The sequence below is a fragment of the Eptatretus burgeri genome, chromosome 16, assembly GCF_056783735.1.
Source record: "Eptatretus burgeri isolate ZD-2024b chromosome 16, Ebu_testis_v1, whole genome shotgun sequence".
NCBI lineage: Eukaryota > Metazoa > Chordata > Myxini > Myxiniformes > Myxinidae > Eptatretus > Eptatretus burgeri.
In genome coordinates this window covers 12,518,922-12,542,303 of record NC_140976.1, presented here as the reverse complement: position 1 = coordinate 12,542,303, position 23,382 = coordinate 12,518,922, and the positions used below count along the sequence as shown (strand labels likewise).

General features: G+C 40.5%; 1 protein-coding gene across 7 annotated transcripts in view; it reads left to right on the top strand.

Annotated features, from left to right (window-relative positions):
• Positions 1–23,382, top strand: part of AK9 (adenylate kinase 9) — a 115,099-nt gene that overhangs the window by 66,596 nt on the left and 25,121 nt on the right. For 5 of the 7 annotated variants that reach the window (XM_085859490.1, XM_085859487.1, XM_085859489.1 and 2 more), the window contains 13 exons: positions 2,500–2,644; positions 2,896–2,988; positions 5,414–5,562; positions 11,510–11,672; positions 11,789–11,900; positions 12,788–12,918; positions 14,249–14,455; positions 15,213–15,364; positions 15,465–15,677; positions 16,203–16,481; positions 16,775–16,896; positions 18,776–18,965; positions 19,493–19,654. In XM_085859490.1, coding sequence (XP_085715616.1) covers positions 2,500–2,644; positions 2,896–2,988; positions 5,414–5,562; positions 11,510–11,672; positions 11,789–11,900; positions 12,788–12,918; positions 14,249–14,455; positions 15,213–15,364; positions 15,465–15,677; positions 16,203–16,481; positions 16,775–16,896; positions 18,776–18,965; positions 19,493–19,654 — 2,118 coding nt within the window. The remainder of the gene's footprint in view (positions 1–2,499; positions 2,645–2,895; positions 2,989–5,413; positions 5,563–11,509; positions 11,673–11,788; positions 11,901–12,787; positions 12,919–14,248; positions 14,456–15,212; positions 15,365–15,464; positions 15,678–16,202; positions 16,482–16,774; positions 16,897–18,775; positions 18,966–19,492; positions 19,655–23,382) is intronic. The other 2 variants (XM_085859488.1, XM_085859492.1) reach the window with 2 other exon arrangements.

The following is a 23,382-nucleotide window of genomic DNA, read 5'->3' as shown; positions in this document are numbered from 1 at the left end:
ACTCTGTCATAATAAAAATTGTTATGGATTAGATCCTGCCCACTATTTCACAGCTCCTGGTTTAGCTTGGAGTGCAATGTTGAAAATGACAAAACAAGATATAGATTTAATCAGTGATGTGGATATGCTTTTGATGATTGAGAAGTCCAAGAGAGGTGGAATATCACAAGTATGTTCAAAAAGATATGCTAAAGCAAATAATAAATATCTTCCAAATTATGATAGTGAAAAAGATAGTAATTATTTGATGTATTTTGATGCTAATAATTTGTATGGATGGGCAATGTCTCAATCTCTGCCTTATGGTAAATTAGAGTGGGTGGAAGAAAAGGATTATGAAAAGGCTTTGATGAATATTGTTATTTCTTCTCAAGAGGAATTGAATGACGAAGAAGAAGGTTATTATTTTGAAGTTGATTTGAGGTACCCGAGTGATCTTCATAATAAGCATAAAGATCTTCCTTTTGCATGTGAGAAAGAAACTCCAAAGAAAGAATGGTTAAGTGATTATCATAAAAGTTTTAATATTAAAGGTAAATCAACAGAAAAGTTATTAACAACATTCTATGATAAAGAGGGATATGTTTTGCATCAGAGAAGCTTAAAACAGTTTTTGAGAGAAGGATTGAGAGTAGCTAAAATTCATAGAGTTTTAAAATTTAAACAAAGTCCTTGGGTGAAAAAGTATATTCAATTCAATACAGATATGAGAGCAAATACAAAAGTAAAATTTGAAGGGGACTTTTATAAATTAATGAATAATGCTGTATTTGGAAAGACTATGGAAAATGTTAGAAACAGGCAAAACATTAGATTCGCAACATCTTGGAAAGAAGCTTCGAGATTGATAAATAAACCAAGTTTTGAGAGAGAAGAGGTTTTTTCAGAGAACTTTTCTGCAATTCATATGAAAAAGGAAAGTATTGTAATGGATAAACCAATTTATATTGGAACAGCAGTTCTTGATTTATCAAAGATATTGATGTATGATTATTTGTATAATGACTTAAAGAAAGAGTATGGTGAAAATGTTTCATTGTTGTATATGGATACTGATAGTTTTATCCTAGATATAAAAACTGATGATGTTTATGAAGATATGAAGAAAAATATTGGAGTATATGATACAAGTAATTTCAGCAAGAAGAGTGAGTTATTTTCCAAAAAGAATGAAAAGGTTATTGGTAAGTTTAAGGATGAGTTGGGTGGAAAAGTAATGAGTGAGTTTATTGGATTGAGAGCAAAGGCATATGCTTATAAGTATGGTGAACAGACTGATAAGAGGTTAAAGGGAATAAAGAAATATGTAATAAAGAAATCAATAACTTTTAGAAATTATTATAATTGTTTGATGAATAAGAAAGAAGAATATAGGAAAATGAATACAATAAGAAGTTATAAACATAACATATATAGTGAAGAAGTAAATAAAAAGGCATTAGGAGCCTTTGATGATAAGAGATTTATTTTAGATAATGGAATAGATTGTGTTCCATATGGATATTGTATGATAGAGTGTATAAAATAGATTATGTTTTAACGATGGGAAGATGGGTTAGGGTTTTTTAAGGGCTACCGCCGCGTTTTTTCACAATATATAAATGGTTAAACCAAGTATTAATCAAACTAAAGAGTGGAGAAAATCTCAGTCTTGGTATATAAATGGAAAACATAATGAATGTGAAAAATATCAAATAAGTCTTATTGAAAAAATAACTAAAACAAAGGTAAATAAAACAAATAAGCGAATTAATTTAAAAACTAGTAAGTTAGAGGATGTAAAGAAAAAAATGAATATCCTTGAATGGACTGAAAACTTTGATGGTTATCAATTGAACAATGAAAAAACAATTTACTATAATCTCAAAATGATATGTGGCTCAGGAGGTGGTCAAACAAGAGCATTAAGAGAAGTTTATCATTTCGTAATGGCACAAAAGGGGTATCTTAAAAAATATAAAGATTCAAATGTTTTGTTTGTTAATATTTTAGATGGGGATTATTGTGCAAAGAAAATTAAACTATTGAAGGAATTTGAGAATGAACAAATCTTTATAGGTTCAATGAGTGAGCTGTTCAACCCCCAGGTGTTCAATTCAATGAGGTTCAACCTCCAGGTTAAAAGGGGAGACAAATAAATATACCTTGGGATAAAAGGGGGGTTTATTTTTAGGGAAAAAAATATGAATCGCTGAAAATCCCCCATTCATTTACATGGGGAAAAGTGAGCCAGAATCAGTATTCTTACCCTACTATTGTGTTTGAATTTCAGCCATTCATTCTTTCTTGATAATGTGTCAAATTTGATGTTTCTTTTCGTTCTTTATCCCAAAGAATTGAAATTGCTATTTTGATATAATTTTGCACTCTTGTGTATGCACTTCTTTAAAACCCCCAATTGATTTTTTTTTTAATTTTCGAAGTTCATAACTATGGCTTCTTGTTTTGCACCGACGTGCGTTTGACGTCCTGTTAAATGACGACATTTTTGTGCCTCAGGTTGTCGACGTCATTTCGCTACTGAAGCAGAGATTGCAGGAGCAGATGCTGATGCTACGGGAGAAAGCGACACAGGAAGCAGCTGAGGAAGCTATAGTGGGATTGAATACAAAGCAGCTGAGCGAGGACCTCGGAGTGACACAATGTACAATGTTTTCTGTTGTTTTTTGTGCATAAGTTGCTGACTAACTGCTTTTAGACATTTACATTGTTTTTCCATTTTACTTAAGGAATGCCATTATGCATCATCTCTTAGGGAGCATTAATAGTATGAGTGTTGTAGTTTGTGTACCCAACAATGTAATATTAATTTATTGTTAGGTTATTGTGATAACACCTTTGTGTTATTTTGCCACATGGCTAAGACTGGCATTGACTTGCTTGCTATCCCAAAAGTGACTGAAGATGTCAAGATAGATGTTTCAGAAGATTTACCACGGATAATTGAGGAGATGAACTCAAATCCTTCAATCATTATGAAAGATGAAGGTAATTTTGTCTTTAAATGTGTGAATAAGGCCGCCAATGATTTTATTGTTGAGGATCATTGGATCGTTTTTATTATTTTTTGCTTTATATTAAAGTTTTTGCAGAGAAACAATCTTTACCTGTATTTTGGAAGAGTTTTTTTCTGTAAGATGCACTGTACTTTGCTGTAATGAAATCACTATCAAGTCATTAATTTTGTATTTTGTGCGAGTTTTTAAATTTTAAAGATAATAGTTTTTTGAAGGACATTCTTGCAATCATAGTTTTTAATTATACATGGAACAAACAAAACTAATGTACAAACTAGAGCAGCACTCCATAGAGTGTATCGTCTCGCCTCACGTGCTGATTCTGAACAAAAATACCATCTTTAACTGAACACGCTACCATTATAGCCCACTGCTATTATGGCTTAGATACCCGTATCATCCGTGCACCCTATTATGTCACATACATTGCCATTATCCGTGGCTTTATTGATTATTAGGATACTTAACAACCACTTTTGTGCACATTAAGGTTAAATTACGGCAATGAAGATGAATATTTCAAAAAAATTCACACTATATTCCAGATCGTTAGTCAATCATATGGATGCAGTTTCTTATCAATCTGTTAAGCTGTTCTGGAGATGATGACATACACCAAGTTTCAAATTTTTTGTTGCGCACTTTCAGAGAAGATGTCCAATTTTTTAAAACTTTAATCCAATATGGCTGCCATACCATATGACCTATGACATTATAGTTATCAATAAAATATTCTCCATGGGGAGTCCCTCATGTGTTTAAAGTTTCGCATCGATCAGACAAGCGGTTGCAGAGAAAAACATCTTTAAACGAAAATATATAGACGAGGTCACACACACACACACACACACACACACACACACACACACACACACACACACACACACACACACACACACACACACACACACACACACACACACACACACACACACACACACACACACACACACACACACACACACACACGCGCGTTACAGTAGAAATAGCCGCCACATGTTAGGAAAAGAAATAATAAATAAATAAATAATAATAATAACGGGATGTGCCACTTTTAACTGCGAGCAGTTATGTCAGTTGCCGAACTCTGCCCATTCCAATGACGATGTCGTCTCACGCAATGATGATGTTATCATATTTTGTCATTTTTATGAAACTATAATTCTCTTGGCTCGTCCGTCCAAAGAACTGCCACATAACCAGAAGCAGTGATTTATACGTGGGTGCTTGCAAGTCTGCGAGCCACAAGAAATAAAGTTTGATCACATTGACATCATAGGTCACATGGTTTGGCAGTCATATTGGGTTGAAGGAAAACCTTTAAAAATCATTTTCTCTGAAATCGCTTAGCCAATGAGGTTTTAACTATCAAACTTTGATCATCATGGGTACTCGATGATATACCTAAGGTTTTGCTTTGATTGGTTCACCAGTTTGCTAGATGATTTTTAAAGGTTTTAGCTTCGATCCAATATAGCTGCCTGATAATATGACCCATGACATTTTAGTTATCAAACTTTAATTACCATGGTTAGTCGATCATAACCTAGATATGAAATTTCACATTGATTTGTTAGGGGGTTTCGGAGAAGAAGATTTTTAAAGCATCTGTTTTTTCAATATAATATGGCTGCCTGACCATACGACCTAAGATGTCATTAATATAAAACCTGATTCTAACTGGGTAATCAATCATGTTTGTGAAGTTTCATGTTGATCAGATAATGTTCGTTTTTCTATCCAACATGGCTGCGAAACTACATGAATGATGATGTCATTGTATTCACTCTATGTGCAGCAATAGTATTGGGTCATATTGGTAAAGTTTTGCATCGATAGGTTAAGCAGTTTCAGAGAAATAATTTTAAAAGATTTTCCTTCATTCCAATATGACTTCTAGACCACATGACCAACTACATTTTAACTTAAAATCAATCTTCTATCTCCAAGGGTGGTTGATGACAGTTAAAGTTTCACGTCATTCGGTTTGGCAGTTTGAGAGAAGAGGGTTTTTAAAGGATTTCGCTGAAATCCAATATGGTTGCCAAACCATGTCATCGATGACATCATAGTTGAGGAACTTTTTGTTACTCATGGATAGTCGATCATACCGGTAAAGTTTAGCCTCGATCTGTTCAGCCGTTTTGGAGATTTTTTTTTTCAAAAAAAATATGGCTGCCATACCAAATTACTGATGACGTCATAGATTTAATTCTGTCAACCAATTTATTCGTAGATCACCCTCCAAAATTTTGTATTGAATGGATAAAGAATCTGACGCATCCAATTATGATATCATCATTGAGGCCCTGTTATTGTTAATGAAGTTAAATTTTTAAACTAGACATCACAGAAGTCTTACTTTGAGATGCTTAACCACCTTTGTTTTTGCTCAGATATCAATGATTTTATGGAAGTCGATGCAAGCCTGCAGTCTGGCATGTCGGATGATGATCAGTTTGAGGTTACAAAAACAACCAATGAGCTGCTGCTTTCTTTCCCTGCACAGACATATATGAAAATCCTGGAAGAAGCACTTTTACAGGTGTCTGCCATAGTAATCTGTATAATACATTAAGGGGTCTAGTTAATGCATCTAGGTTCCCTTCTGTTATCTCATAGGTGTCATGGTGACTTTTCTTTTTCCATCGATGGTTTTGAACTTTCCCTGATCTGATTCAGGTGCTTGTTTATTTTTTAAGGCAAAAGTCTCCATCCGCTTGGCACCCACCACCATATTACCGGTACCACTCCAAGGGTATAGTTGTTTTTTGGTAGCTGTATAGTTTTCCTCCTGTGGCACACATCTGGGAAGTGTGTGCACACGTGCGATTGCTGTCGGCCAATCACACAACAACCACTTGACTCACACAGCTGATCTGCAGCTCATTGGAGAGGGGAGTGACATAAGTGTCCAAAAGTCAACGTTGCAATCAAAACTTTCGATTATTAATCAAACTTATGTAAAAAACAAAAAAAAACCTGGAAACAATGGTGGGCTGGGTGAGCGAGTGTCATATGGCACTTGATCCCTCAACTAGGAGAGGGGCAGAGCTTGGACTGTGCCTGTGCGTTTGAAGGTTGATGCTCTGTCGGGAATCAAACCTCTGCATCTTAATATTTAGTTTTGGTACACAACATGGAAATTACTATACAAAGGGTCAGTCTCAATGGGACGACATTTAATCCAACGAGTTGTCACACGATCCTGTATGACCTTAAACAAGGAGATGAGTCCATTTAGCCCACCATTGCCATGTTGCATTCCTGACTTAATTTTTGCTGCAGGTGTAAAACATCCAATTATGGGCTCACACTGTTTTTTTTTCCAGGTATTTCTTCCCTTCGCCCACTATTCCTCGAAGTGTCACTCTGTTGTGTCGATCTACCCTGCTATTGATGTTTCCCTTCTTTCCACTTGCGATCATATATTTATGACTTTACTTGTAATTATGACTTAATACTTGCAAACACCAATTTCCTTGATGCTATATAAAGTCAAATAACCTGATTGTGATCAGGTGATCAAACTTTTGTCTTTGTATGCAGGTATCAGAGAGTGTGCGAGCCCTCTCTATGTAGGGATGACGAAGAAAAAAATATCAGTCCCACATGCTATATACAAACCTAACGTTGGAGTATATTCTCCAAAAAAAACAGTCACATCGGTCACATATGAGAGAGCCTACCTCGTCTGTTCAGCTGATTGTCTCAGCAGGGATCATTTTTTCAGTCCTCCAGACCATGGCAAAAGCAAAAAACTGAGATCGGTCAAAACTGGCAAATCTTCTTCTCGTTAATAGAAATAATAATAATGTCATGTCCACGCCGGTTAAGACAAACCTGGATGGATAGCCGAACAGTTCTACCTTGGAGGCGAACACGTGATCTTTGGAGATTAATGCGCTCGTGAGATGGGAGGGCGGCAAAGGCACGTACCAGACGTGTTCACCAGGATGGATGACAAGGGCTTATACTCGAACACACAACGGATAGACAGACACAAGCAATCTTAATAAATAATGGTTTAATGGACATAAATCACATATTCATAATGGAAATAAATCAAACGTGGTAATAAAAGGTCAGGTAAATTTAAGCCTAAAGTCGAGGCACCTCCACACACAATTGCAAAAATAGACAACGGGAAAGATAAAACAAAAGAAAAATCCCTCCTTTCTTCTGGCACTGAGCTTCGGGTCCAAAAATGATCTTTTAGAGCTTAACAACGAACCCACGTCATCCTGCGAGGGAAGTCAACAAAATGGTGCCATGCTGCTCTCTGGGCAGGAAACATATATATATATATATATATATATATATATATATATATATATATATATATATATATATATATATATATATATATATATATATATATATATATATATATATGGCAATTCGGGTGGTGATATTCAACACCAGAGCTCAGAACCCGCCGTGTAGCCTCCCTTTCCGATCGCATTTGCTGACACCGCTCCTCTGCAAAATGGTGCCGCCTTCTTGCCCGATGGCACAACACGAGTCTCAGAGGCGCAGTCTCACACAAACCAGCCGAACAGTCAATGGCTAACTAAATTATCCTTAAACCCTACCTAATCATCTTGCTCCATCACGCGTGCAAATTCACACAGCATGAACAATGAGAATCATGCTGCTTTATTTTGTTATGTCGAGGAGAAGCCTGAAAAATGAGACCTCCATCTCAAAGCATGTACCTCCACAACTCTCTTCTCCCCCGAACCTTCTGACCATCACACCCATCCATCATCCACCCCAGGGGCGTGGTTTGCTAGTTGTCATTCCTGGAGGAGGGATGAAACGTTTGGCTCGGTTGTTGTTGTTTTAAGTACATGATTCCTTTTTATCTCCAGTCTTGGAAATGTGAAAATATAGGAAAAGCTCACAGGGGGCAATCACATACTGGGAGAAATTATCCTTAAACCCTACCTAATTAACACAGCACTGCCCCCCGTGCGGTGACACGTGACAACTGAAGCTGACAGTTTTCCCTACTTAAATTACATCAAGATGTCTCCTATTCGTCCACGAACCATGCTACTCTATACAATCCTACCTTTACTCTGAATTTCCTCCATTTACCCCACAAACATAACAATAATAATAGTCATCATCATCATCATCATCCATCATTATCATCTTCAGATGGCGTATTTCCGAGCTGTCTCTCTCAATGGCAATGTCTTTGGTACCATCCAACAGAGTTTCACTTGGTGCAGCATCCTTTGCTATCATAATTTTAATAGCTTGAAAGGATTCCAGAAAAAGTATGCAAAACTCCTTTCCTTTGTAAAGGAATAGGAAGGGGTGGGCAGTACTATGACTGTCAATCAGCCTGATGGAGGTGGGGCTGCTAGACACATTTGCCGAAAGGCCAATCAGACTGATATGGGTGTGGTTAACAGTGGAATATTATCAGAAAGTCGGTGACAGCAACAACCCACACTTATTTCTATAAAGTATGTACTATTTAGAATGTTAGACAAGCTACAAAGTATGTATGGTACCATAACAATGTGAGCCCGTCTATAAAGTTTGCACTACAACATTTGTAAAGCAGTAGTAGAACATCTATACTGTATATATTTCGAGAAAAAGTAAAGAAGCATATAATAAAAACATTTTTTAAATACAAAAGGATGTAGGGATATTACTCTAAAATGTATGTAAACACGGTAGGGATGGTTGCAAGAAATGATCATGTGAAACTATCCCCAACATCTTTCTTTGAATAATGTTTATCACGAGAAAAGACTGTGTGTGTGTGTGTGTGTGTGTGTGTGTGTGTGTGTGTGTGTGTGTGTGTGTGTGTGTGTGTGTGTGTGTGTGTGTGTGTGTGTGTGTGTGTGTGTGTGTGTGTGTGTGTGTGTGTGTGTGTGTGTGTGTGTGCGCGCGCGTGCACGCAGATATTTGTGTATAAAATATTATAATATGTCAATATTATAACATGTGCAACTTGTCACATATATGTATGTATATAACTTATGCAACATGTCATGTATGATGTGCTTATATAACATGTGCAATATATTACATATAACATGAGTATATAACATGTCACGCATGTAACATCCATCCATTGGGACCATACTCTGTGCAGAGCATTGGTGCTACCTAATCAGTCTCCTTGGCTATTGGGCCCAATCCTGGATAGGTCACCACTCCGCCACAGGATACCAGCAAGCTGGCACTCATTTTGCCGACCTCAGACAGATGACAGGCAGAGTCAACCCCACCTGGTATTAATTCAACAACCAAGTGGGATTTGAACTCAGGATCCTAGGATACCAAGCCCACCACCCGAACCATTTTGCCAACACCAGGCATACACACATAACATGTGTATATAATATGTATAATGTGTTATGTATAACTTGTGTATATAACATGTATAATATGATTTATTGAAAACTGTGCTGTGTTGACTACATTGCTTATACTTGCAGGTACAACCACAAACTGTCTGCACCATTGTGAAGTAGTTTCAACCTTAAGCAATCAGTAGCTGTGTCGTCTTAAGGGAGTTAACATGACTGCTCCGCTGTCCGTTTGCACCAAATTGGAGCAACATGCAGTGATATGATTTTTGTGGGCTGAAGGTGTACCTGGGGCAGAAATCCATTGTAGACTTTCAGCACAATCTGGGAACAGTGCTTTACTGCAGTGGAGTGTGTATGATTGGATTGAACCATGTTCAAAAACAGTCACACAAGTGTCACTGATGATGAACAATCTGGACGCCCATCCACGTCCACAACAGAAGAAAACATTGAACGAGTCCGCGCCATGATTTTGGAGAACCGACGGTCGACTATTGACAAAGTGGCATAACATATGAACATCAGTCATGGTTTTTGCACATGAAATCATCAACAACCGACTTGGTTTTTATAAAGTTTTTGCATGATGGGTTCCAAAACAACTCACAGAAGAGCAAAAGCACAACTGTGTGACAATCTGCCAAAGCCTTTTGAACCACTTTTGTCGTGAAGGGAATGCTTTTTTGAGATGCATTGTCACTAGAGACGACATGTGGACTCACCATTACGAGCCAGAGAGCAAATACCAGAGTATGGAGTGTAAACATCCGACATCACCAGTAAAAAGAAGTTCAAAAGTCAACCGTCGACCGGAAAGTGATGTTCACACTTTTCTGGGACACATAAGGCCAAATTCTGGAACACTATCAAGAGGGGGGGGGCACAACGGTAAAAGGTGTCCGTTATCGTGAAATGCTCCAGGACCAGTTGAAACCAGCTATTCGATGGAAATGCCGAGGGCTACTGTCAAAAGGTGTTGCATTGTTGCATGACAATGTCCGTCTGACACACTGCCACCCATACTGTGGAAACCCTCCGTCAACTGAACTTTGAGGTGTTGGAGCATCCTCCGTACAGTCCTGACCTGGCCCCTTCGGACTTTCACCTGTTTGGTTCACTCAAAGATGCTTTAAGAGGCTGCCACTTTGCCAGTGACCAATATGTGAAAGAAGGGCTGCATGTGTGGCTCGTCACTCAGCCAAAAACATTTTTTTCCAAGGGAATACAGAAGCCTGTGAACCGATGTACTAAGTGTGTTTAAAAGTAGGGGGGACTATATGGAAAAATGATGCTCTTGTACATGCTCAATGATTGTTATATTATTTAAAATCAAAATATATTGGAGATACTTTTTGACTCATCCTCATACACAATACGTATAATATGTCATGCATAGTGTGTCTACACAAGTGCAACACGCCACGCACATGTGTGTTCACATCATGCACAACATGTGCACAAATAACAATTGTGCATGTGCAAACAATGACCCATGCACATGCGTGCGCATGCACCTCCCACACCGGCTACCACCACCACCTGCTAGTCCCCAAGTCCGAATGGAGCCCTCCCCAGTCGTGAAACATCCATCGTCACCACAGCAAGGACCCATTAAAGATTGGACCAAGCTGTCTCCCATCGGTGCTGCCACCAACAGAGCCCTCCTAGGTCTTGAAGCATCCAGTTCAACCACACCAAGGAACCATAACTCATGGACCAAGCTGTCTCCTTATCCCTGCTGACACCAATGCAGCCCTCCCTGGTCTTGAAGCATCAAGCTTAACCACAGCACGGAACCACGACCAATGGATCAAGCTGTCTCCATATCCCAAGAAGGATGTAGGGATGATTTCACATGATCATTTCTTGTGACCATCCCGACCTTGTTTACATACTTTTTGGAGTAACATCTCCACATCCTTATGCACTTGTATAAATATGAAATGTCTTTCAACCAATTGTGTAATAACTGCTTGTCACATGTGGATGATCCATATCTCGTCAGTAAGGTCTTGGGTCGGGAAATGACGTGGGCATATTTATGAGGTTTCAAATTTCGTTGAGTTTTAGTTCGTAATTAATAATCTTCGTTGTCATCATTTGGCTTTAATACATGGTTGATTCGGTATTTGTGTTCCATCATGATTTTAGCTCCGTCATTCTACCCAGGACTCCCTTCTTGAGCCAGGCGCCATTCCCAGCAATGGCTGGGTGTTGGAGGTGCCGCCGTTGAGTCCTGAGTACTGGTTTGCCATGCTGGATGGCGGTTTTTCACCAAATACTGTGTTTTGCCTCAGAGATACCAGCGAAGGAAGTGAGCTCTTTAATTTCAAACTTTTAAAGTCATTCGTTTCACATGCTGTGGCTCCTTTGTTTTCAACCTGGTTGTTGTACATATTTCCTCCATTGCTTTCTTTCATGTTTCTGCAGATAATTTTCTTCTTTCTCGACTTTACCACATGAACAAAGAAATGATAGATAATGGTGTCAGCAAAAGAATTGCTGAGAAACAGATAACGGAGCAAACTGCAAAAGAAATGAGGTAGGCAGTGCCATCTTGGTTTGGTCAATAGACCGGTCTTTTCTGCAAGGTCATTGCCAGGAATGGGGATACAAGTGGCTGGCTTTATTTGCCCTTGTGAAGGAGGGCAGGTTTTAAGATGCATGCATACTTTCTGTACACAATGGAGTTTTTTGACGAGCTGCTTTCTCTTCGAATGATACTCCAGTTCAACGTCATGGCAGTCGAAGGAAACGTGTGGTTTAACACTGGTCTGGTTTCCAACACATCGTTACCTCCGCCACCAAAGGTGGACGGAGGTTGTGTTTTCGTCCCTGTTTGTCTTTCTGTCTGTCTGACTGTGAGCAGGATTTCTCAAAAAGTTATGGACGGATCCGGACTAAACTTGGTGTACCGGTTGAGTGTGTGACAAGGACTAATTGATGAGATTTTGGTGAAGGTATGGATCTGGATCTGAGATTATTCTTTATATTTTCAAAGTAATTCTTCATAATTTTTAGCAAGGGTCCAAAACGATATATAACACGATATTTCAAAAAGTTGTGGACGGATTCGGACGAAACTAGGTGGATGATTTGGGAAGGCGACAAGAACAAGTCGATTTGATTTTGGTTTAGGTTCGGATCCAGATCCAACCTCTCAGTGGGATATAAAACATAAACTGTACAGCCTGATGGAGTTATGTGCTCTACCAAGTGCCATTCTCGTTTGAAATGTGTTGTTTGTTGTTTACAGGATTTGGGACTATTTTGTACCATGCTTGAAAAAATGCAGATGAGAATCCTAGCTCTGATGGTTGTTGTTTTTCACAATTTAATGTTTTATTTTAATAGGATTTGACAGACTACATGTTATGATGCCTGGTCGGATTATGTGCTTTTATTTATTTATTTGTTTATTTGTTTAAGGTTTCAAAATTTAGCTACACTGCATGAAAAAGATCTACGGGAGACAGAGAAGACTGAAAATGGACTTCAACCCAAAGAAAAGGAAGAACAAGGACAAGAGAAATGTGCAGAAGCACTGGATGACATTGTTGGTGAGTTATGAGGCCTTTTCATTGAACGGCATGATATGCCAATATTATTATGCTTCCTGGAGGGAGGCATGAAGTCGTTTTGGTGTCCGTGGTGTCCTGCTTTTTGAAGATTCATTTTTCCATTATTTCATATTTGTTTAACTTTTCAATTTGGATTTTTTTTTTTCACAATTTGCAATTATTTAATTTTCAACCATTTATTTTTTTCCTTCCAATCTTCAAATATATATTTATATTTTTTCCCAATTATTTAATTCTTTAACTATTTATTTTCCCCAATTTTCAATTATTTAACTATTTATTTTCCCCAATTTTCAATTATTTAACTATTTTTCAATTTTCAATTAAATTTTTCCATTCTTTTTTTTTTTTTTTTTTTTTTCGTAATGAGACAATTTCAACTGCTATCAATTGGCTAATGTTACGACTTGGCAATACCAGGAGCCATCAGCCATCTCAGATCGCAGCCCTCCAGTTAATACAGATGTGCTGGTTTATTATAATTTTAAAAATCATCTTCTCCAGAACGGCTTGACAGATTGAGGGAAAATTTCACCCACATGTTCCTCAAGCCTTGGGGATACCAGGGTGTTCACAAATAATTAATTGGTCACATGATCCTGCAGCCATATTGGATAGAACGAAAATCTTTAAAAAAAATTCTTTCTCTTGAACCGCTTCATCAATCGACGTGAAACTATAAAATTATGATCTTGTGGTCATGGGGAATATATGTTTTAAATTTCAACCGGATCGGACACATGGTGTGGCAGCCAGAATTATTTAATGTTTTGAATGTGTGTTCAGGGATTTAATTCAAACTTGGTACAAGTATGTATAATGATGTAATAATGTGGACGGAGGCATATCTATCTGGTGATGTCGTGACTTCTATGAGTGCCCTTTTAGTTTGTCTTGCCATGTGATATTTTGTATTAAAATGTCGTTTTGCTTGGGTGATCCTTGCATTGAAAGAGTGCAAGGTGGTTTACCTCCAAAAGAGACTGCTTGCATGACTCTTGGGTTCTTACTGTATGTTCATGTTAGGGGTGGTCTAAGCTGTGCTGTTTTGAATTTGTAATCAACTACAACAAATTATCTTCTTGGTTCTGGTAGCTTGTATGTAGCTACCAGAACTACTACTTGTATGTAGTACTACTTGTAATACTACTTGTATGTAGTATGTAGCTTCTCATGTTCGGATTTTCCAGGTTGACAAATGACTCTTGCTTTGTTTGTGACGTGTATCGTATTTAAACGGTTTTAATGTCATTGTGGTCACGCATCGTTATTAAAGTTTATCATTTCCTTTTCCTTTTCTCTGATCAAGGCGTCTCTGTGCCAGAATTTTCGAAATATGATTTCCCGGACGCACCAGGAATGGAACATTATAGACAAGAAGTTAAGGCATTTGAGATGGACTGGGAAATATTTTATGTCGCCATCAAGGACATGTCTACCATTTGTCCAGACGTGTTGGACATTGCATGGAAAACTTCAATGGAACTTGCAGATGAAGCCTTACAATCCATGAAAAGTATGTGGGATGCAACTGTGATCAATAGGGACCTGTTTATTTTTTATGGACCAAGTAATTCAGTTTTAACAATGCTTACCAGCAGCACAGTGTAGGGAAACGTGTGTGTGTGTGTGTGTGTGTGTGTGTGTGTGTGTGTGTGTGTGTGTGTGTGTGTGTGTGTGTGTGTGTGTGTGTGTGTGTGTGTGTGTGTGTGTGTGTGTGTGTGTGTGTGTGTGTGTGTGAGATAAGTAAACTTGAATATTGTTGCATTTGTTGAGAAATGGACGAAATCAATAGGACGTTGATCAATAGGAGATGGAAAGCAAGGAGAAGTTGGCGTTTTGGCCGTTAATCCTTCGTTGCAGGCGACTGCCTTCTGAGGCCAACTTTGAAATGTGGTTAGCCCAAGAAAGATCATGGCTGATAGTGAGACCCATGAGTTTGAGTGACTGAACTTCCTCAAGAGGATTGTTAAGAAAGTAGATGGGGGTGGGGAGGTGGGGTGAACTTGACGGTCCTTTTGGAGAGAGATAGTGAGAGTGTGAGATTTGTCAGGATTGAAAGACATATTCCAAGTGTTTTACCAGCTTGTGATTCTATTGAGGTGTAAAGATAGGGAAGAGGCTGTTGCCTTCCTATCTGAAGGATGAGGGATGTCACGGCAGAGGGTGGAGCAAATGGATAAGAAGGATTTTCCAGAAAGAGTCAGAGAGATCGTTGATGAAGATTATTTCATTCTCTAATTATAGTTTTGTTTTACTTGTGTTGTCTCCAGAAATGTTTGACTTTAAGGTGACAATTGTATCCACAATGGAACTTGAGCTTGAGAAAGATGAGGAGGAGGAAGATGAGGACTATGACGATGAATCAAATGATTATGAGTTCGAACATGAAAGTGATGAAAAATTGGAAAATGAAGAGCAAAAGGTTCGGTTGTTGCCGTTTCATGATGTTTTTTTTAATGGATTTGTAAGAGGTTTAAATTTGCACAATTTGGATTCACATCACGTTTGATTAACCTCCACAGAGTAAATGGCTTGCCAAAGTATTCAGGAGGCAGTACGGAGACACGAAGCACTATTGTCCGGTTGCTTTGAAAAACAACTTTGTTCTGATCCCAGGAAGCACAGAAGCTGCAGCCACTTACCGAGGAAACCTCTACCTTTGCTCAGATTCAAAGGCCCAAGACATGTTCCTGAGCAATCCACAGTTTTATGTGGGGGGTGACAAACCATTGCAGGTATAGTCTTTGGTTACAGGATTTCAGGAGTGATGTTAACTTCATTATTCATTGGATTAAACAACTCTATTTGGAATAGATTTCTATATATAACCTAAATATCTCAGGCTATTCCATTGAGGCTTCTTTTATAAGAGTGTGGGCATCAAAAGAGAAAAATTGTGTTCATGAAAAACGCATCTTGGTTGTGGGTTTACCAGTGAAAGGTTTCGTTGACTTATGGACAGACTTTTGGATGTTTTAAAACGCCTGTTGTTTACCAACACACATGGACAAACAGATGCTTGGTGGACAGCCGGCTTAATATCCTGCCTCAGAGAGATTACTTTGTTTTGAGTCACTTAATGGTGGTGGGTTTGTGCCTTTTCAAAAAGGATGTGGTGAGTCTGCTCACCAATTAGGATTTCTTATCCCTGTTTAAGAGAAGGTAGTTGATGTTCAGATTTAAAATATTTATTATTAATGAAAATAGTTTTCGTTTTAATTTTATTTGAATACATATTCTATGCTCATGTTATTTCTCAGGCTCCCCCAATCCGTGTGTTCCTACTAAATGCTCTTGGTGCCGGTAAAGGTCTGCACGGACGGTGGCTCGCCACCAAATTGGGATGCTTCCACTTGCAGTTCCGAGCTCGGTTGCAGGAGCTGCTTTTACCCAAGCTTGGCTACAGAGCGGGTGATGATCAAGTTGAGCAGGATGATCATGGTGTACCAAGCAAACTTGGGCCTGGAGAAACCATAGGAGGAGGAGGAGGACTCAGCGGAGGAGAGAGAGGACAAGAAGAAGTAGAACCCCCTCAGAACGTGATTGTCACATGGGATTGTTTACTCATTGAAATGTAGCAGTTTTGCCACACTCTACCTCGTTAATTAATTGCTATTCAATACATGTACACCCTTTTGCAAGTCCTACAATGTCTTCCTTACGTGACCTACCTTTACCTTTACATAGGTCTTTGCTTTGCCTTTCCAGGTCAAGCTTTTACAATGTAAAGCAGGACATCGCTGCATGTTCAAAACCGATGGAGTTTTGTAAAAATTTTCTGGGACAAATATGCAGACACGTTGTTTTGATTGTTGTGTTCTTTCAAAACTAGGCTGAAACTGCTCTTACTGAAGAAGAACAGTCCATTTTACATTTCCTTGAGAAAGGAAAACCCTTAACAGTATGCGACCTTGATAATATTGTCCGAGCATGGTGGAACGAGGAACCATTCAGGTAAGAGATTAATGAGTGTGGATGATCATCGTGTTACGGATCTGGAAACCGTATGCATTCAACATACAGATGTCTCAAAAATCAGCTATGTCGTTAAGTATGTGTGTCGTCAGATCCCCTTCCTTTTGTCTAGTGGGAGAATCAAAGGCGTGCGTTGTAATTTCTTTGAGTTAGGTTATTACATCTAACAAGCCATCTAACAACCATCCCATCTGCATGACCCCTCGACCCATCACGATCCACCACCAACCAGCTGCCTTCTCGCACACTGACGTGCCAAGGCAAGATCTCGCGGTTCCGGTTTCTCGGCTCCCACAAACGTTGTAACTCTTTCACGACGACCCTTGCAACATTGATACTGTTGCTCGTCAAGTATGAACCCGCGTGGGAGAGTGGCTGGGGTTTCCCGGCAGGGGCTGTTGCAGCGTTGATATTGTTACTCGTCAAGTATGAACCTGCGTGGAAGTGACTGGGGTTTCCCGGCAGGGGCTAAGGCCCCGCCCCGGAAGGGTGGGCCATAGGACCCTGTCCAATCAAAGGCGGACAGTGAGGTGTTTCACCAAGGACCCTTCCCCGTTGAGGGAGGTTAAAAAAAATCCCCGAGCACTCTCTAAGAGCAGAGTTTTGGTGGGTTTTTGCTGTCACGAAAGGGGTTTTTGCTGTTACGAAGGCTGTTACGAAGGGGTGGTAACAGTGGTTGTTATGAGGGCTGTCACGAGGGTTGAGCAGTAGGTCTTCAAGGCGGCGAACTTGTCTCTGCTGGCCCTCTTCAAGGAAGGAAAGAGCGACCCCGACCCCCCTCCGTGGACGCCGGCCATTCACCACCCGAGCTCCGCCACGAACCTCGAGTCCCACAGGTGCGACTGGAGACCAAACCAGCGACCATTGTCAAGTGCCGCAGCACGGAGTACCCCCTTTCTCCGACGGCCAGGTACCCATCCGAACTCTGACCCCCAGCTTGTCTCTCTACTCGGCTGCGAGGGTCCAATAAAGATCTCTGGGTTTCTTTTCATTTTGTGTGTGTCTGCGTGTGGGCCCGTCTTTAAGTAGAATTGAATAAGTGTTTTTAGATCATTGTAAATATTCCTTGCTTGCATATTCGCGTTAAGTCTTGCTTTGTGTCTTCATTTACTGTAAATAAATCATCACAGAAATGTTCCCAGTTCGTTTCCGTCCTTTCTTGAATTGGTCCAGCATGGTTCGGATCTGAGTTTAGGCGGGGTTTTATCCCCGGTAATTGAACAATTGTAGCCGGGACGTCCTGGGCAGGCCCACTCGACTGCATCTGAGCCGGAAAGGTGGGTGGCAGAGTGGTAGTCGGTAGGTGTAATTTTACCGCTGCTGGTAGAGTGAATCCGGTTCGGCCAAGTGTTCCGAGGGCATGGATCCCCGGTCGCCGAGACCGCGTAGTTACTTAGGTACATTGGATCTAGACAAAATAACCCTACGCCACGCGGTTGAAATATTGGCGACCACAGTCGTTTAAACGACCCGCCGGCTCGCGGAGTTATCCGAGCGACAGCCTACAATTCCGGGGAGTTTGGTGGGAGACGACGCAAGTTTTCCCAACCTAGTGGTCGTTCTCGCCACCGACCCCCGGCCCACAACAATACCGAGCTAAAAACCCTATATTTTGGCATGGGCTTTGAATTTTTTTCCCCCCTTTAAAATACACAGCACGACGTCAACTTGACCTACGTCTGTGTGAGATGAAAAAAAAAGGCCGAAAGGTTACCTGTCTTCCCTTGTCAATAATATATTGGAAGCACGGAAGAACAACTTGAGTGATTCTGATTTAGCACCACCTTGCCATTGCGTTGGATTAATGGAAGGAATTTATTTTATTTACCAATTATTGTGCTATTCCCAATTTGTGCAGGTCTTGCGGCTTTGTTTTGGATGGCTTCCCGAGCACCATGGACGACGTACAGTACATTGTTGTGAAAGAACTTTTTCCTGATATTGTCATTGTAATTACGGCAACAGAAGAGGATGTTATCGAATGTCTGCTTCCTGATCGTTTGGAAAAATTTCGGATCCAAACTGCTGCAAAGCTGCAAAAGAGAAAGGTGCTTTGTGAAATGTCTAAGGCAGTGGTTGGTGGTTGATCATGTGGACGGATGCTTATTATTATGTACACAATTGGGGGTAATTCTAAAAGTCCCAGAAGCTCCATGCACTTCCTTTTCCTTCTCTCATCCCATCACTTTTCCATTTCTTTCCTCTTCCTAAGGACTTTGAGTGACAAAAGGGCATATAGGAATAAGTGGATATTTGATACATAAACATGACTAAGAAGAGTCAGAGTTTGACATACATTGGTGGGAATTAAAATAAAATAAAAAACATTATTAAAATGGGAGACTATTCTGGTGGTGGTGGTGGTGGTGGTGGTGGTGGTGGTGGTGGAGGAACATGATTGAACAGACACAGAAAGATGCCCCTGCTGCTCCTACACCTCCCTCCCTCTCCTTTGCTGCCACTCCTACACCTCCTTCCCCCTCTTACACGCACATATCCAATGCCTTGGGACAACTCGGGTGTTTATAATATTGAAAAACATCTTATTTAATATCGTTGTTTTCTTTTGTATGAGACCGAGCACAGCACGACTAATAAGGATGAAGAAACAATTGAAGCAGTTGACAGTGAGGAGGAAGATGGGGTTATGGAAATGGAGGAGGAGGCTTTCATACAAATCAAGGATGATATTCTGGAAAAATTTGAAGATAATCTTTTTCTTCTTGAAGAAATGCAGGTCAGCTGAGCAAATAAAAGAATCGTAAGGATTTGCATTTTGAATAGATTAAAAATAAGGAATGTTTGAGTTTGCATTTTGAATAAGTCGATGAAGAGGGGATATGTTCAGACCTATTTGAGTTGCTGAAAACAGCCTTCACAGGGATGCTTCATCATCCTGCAAATTAGAGGAGATAAGCAAGATTAAAGGAGAGAAAAAGGTGTAAAATCAGAGGATTAACAATTAGTATTTGCAACACCACCCGTAAATATTGTCACGTCAGTGGCTCCCGGATGTGTTTGCTTCTGTGCCGGAGGTCTTATGAATGCCTTCGCAGATTTCCGAAATGGTGTTATGTACTGCATTCACCTATTCTAACTTACAGTTGCCGTTCCCCAAGGATCATTCACTAAAAACCGAGCATGGACGATGATCATAAACTACACAGACCAAGCGGTCAACGGACCTAGATAAGGATGAGGGGGCACGCAAACTTATGTACAATGATGAATAGAAATAAATAACAATTCCTGACCCCCAAACTGGGTGCCACAGATCACACTTTTACAAACAATAGAATTGCAGGTGAGGACTTCCCTTTGCGTGATGCTAAGCGTGCAGGGTCATGGTACAGCTCGGCAAGTGTCCACGTTTCAGAGAGCCAGCAAATAGGAAAGACAGCCATGAGGAGTGTCCAAGATGAGGAGAGTCAATGATGAAAAGAGAGACAAAGACTAGGAGAGCCAGAGATGAGCGAGCGAAACAGAGCATGATGTTCTTTGGAAAAGGTCCCATGTCAGCCCTGTCAGTGCACGTCCAGAACCAGCCCCCATGACTCTGTCCATTGCCTGGAGCTTCTTCTTCACACGAGTCGTCTCTGGCCCATCCTCTGCACTCTGGGACTGCCTTCGCCTGCCGCAGCCCCTGTGATTGGTTGTCTGTGGCCCCAATTAAAATGTATCTATCGCCTCTTCCAGGGCTCCACAGAACACTATGCCGCCATGACTTGCATACACCTGCCAGACATATCATGATCCTTTGTTAGAAAGCATGCAGCGTGTTCCCATGTCCCTTTTTTTGATGGGAAGTTCTCACCTAGCTCAGCCCACAAAAAAGAGATGTTTACACATACAATATTACCCTGACAATACTGTCTTTAAATTATAGCTGCTGCTTCAGTGTCACATGTAAGCCTGGTGTTGGCTTGGTGGTTAGAGTCAGCTGAAGCCGATAAAGACTGATCACCGTACCGCTCTGAAAGAAGAAAGCCTGTTTGCTTTGACTACCAGACTTGAAACTGAAAAACCAAATTTGCCACCAAACCGTACATACGCGGCCACTCTGCAGCCCACGAATGTTATCCTTCGTCTGCACAAAAAAATGAAGGCCAGTACAAATAATGATGAGGCACGAGCGCCTCGAGAAGAGTTCCTCTTCAGAGAAAGATCTCTGAAGATCCAAGGTCTCGACATTGACAGCGTGAGCCCTGAGTAATTATTCACGTTGGATATGTTGTCTACATATGAATATTGCAGGTTCATAGCATAACTAACATACCATACTCAGATTTTTCTTATTTCTTCTGTTTTCAAACTGTCGGAAACGGCGCAAACTGCGGTTTAAAATTCAGTTATTGCCAAAGAGGCCATATACCTGTTTTTGATATTTTCTAATTTTAATTTTTCACAATAATCCACTTGACAAAATTGTTCAACGGAACGATCTCGGCTACGCGGACGTAGAACCATACTTCCAAATTTTATGCATGGCCCACACTGCTCTTCGTTTACCTTCGACTCAAGTTTTGTACCAAATGGAATATTTTACTTAATTTTAGTAATGGAAAATAATCCACTGTCAATGTATTTAATAATTTAGATCCGCTCAATAGCCGAGACCGTTCCCCTTCAGTGTGCGCATGAAGCGGACATTTGTATTTCCCACCTTTTTAGAGGTCGAGGTAGAGGCAAACCGTACCGAGGCGAAGTATTATTGAGTTATCATGCGATTTAATTAAACTTGTTTCATGTATAACATTTCATTTCTATTAAGGGAAATAAAATATTAAAATATGGAACATCGAGGGAAATTTAGGGGAGTTTTGTTCAAGTTCTCGGGAAATTCACTTCCACCTGAGTGGAAGCACTGGGGCGGGTACTCTGCTCGTAATACATAATTTATGGAAGAGTACTCGAGAGATGTAAGAGAACAATGTGCTGTTTGAATCTACCATTTAACACAAGTTCTGAATGTAGACAAAAGTGGATCATCTCTTGGACTTTTGAGATCGCTTCAGTCGTTGGTTAACGATGATCAAGTTCAATCACTTTATTACTTGCAGTTAGAGATTACTACCTCCACCACCGAAGGTGGACAGAGGTTATGTTTTCATCACTGTTGTCTGTCTGTGAGCAGAATATCTCAAAAAGCTATGGATGGATTGAGACGAAGTTTGGTAGACAGGTGTGCCATGGACGAATTTCTTTTTTTTGGATACGTACTGTCGTCAAAGCTCATGAAAGAGTGAGAACACAGAACGGATCAGGATGCAAAATAACAAAAGGAACAGCAGAAAGGGGAGGGGGAATAGATGGAGACGGACAAACAAGGAATCGATGCAGGTAACGATGAGGGGGGAGAGCAGGGGAGAATGCAAGGGATGGACAAGATGGATACAGAAGCACAATTTTGGGAGAGGTGGTGGATGGTTTATTAGGTGTAGAAAAGATCATGGTTTTGGATGGGGGATGATCTGAGATGGTGATGAACAGCTGTCTTGAAGACCTGGAGGGAAGAATGAGATTGAAGAGAATGTGGAAGTTTGTTCCACATGTGGGGAGGGGGGGGGGGAGAGGAACAAATGAGAGGAGGTGAGCAGTGGTTCTGGATTTTGTTAGTTTCACTAAAAGGGAGTTGCTGGAGGACCTTGTGCGACATGCAGATAACTGGAGGTTGGGGTGGAGGACAAAGCGCAGATAGAGGAGAACGCAGACGGTGCAACACCAGAAAGGAGGCAGAAGACAGAAAGATTATCGACCTGTCCGCGATGGTGAAGTGATTGGCCTTTCGACTCAGTTTCAGCGCAGGAAATTCCAATTATCTTGAAGGCATTGGTTTCCATGGCGTCAAGCTCAGCAAACGGGGGACTAGCCCCGAAGGGAACACAGTATTCCATAAAGCTGTGGATGAATTTGTTGGAGGTCGAAAGGAGCTCAGGTGTGCCAAGGAACGACTTTGCATGACGAAGGATGCCCAGTGCCCAATCAGTGGCTGCCTTTGGAGGCCAACGTTGAAATGTTGTTTGTCCAAGAGAGGTCATGCCTGAGAGTGAGACCTTAGAGTTTGAGTGACTCAACTTCTTCGAGAGGTTTGTTGAGAAAGTAGATGGGAGGGTTTGCAGTATGGTCCTTTCAGAGAGAGAAAGTGTGGGATTTCTCATGATTGAGACATATTCCAAGTGTTTGACCAGTTTGTGATTTTGTCAAGGTGTGAAGAGAGGGAAGACTGTCAAGCCTGAGAGGGAAGACTCATAGCCTGGTGTTGGCGTAGTGGTTCGGGTAGCGGCTTGGGATCCAAAAAGGTCCTGAGTTCAAGCCCCGTTGGCCGCTTGAATTAATACACACCAGGAGGTTGACTCAGCCTGTCATCCTTCCGAGGTCGGCGAAGTGAGTACCAGTGTACTGGGCCCGGTGTATGCCCCAGTTAGAATCCGTGTACCATATCCTTGTGTCGTAAGAGGCGACCAG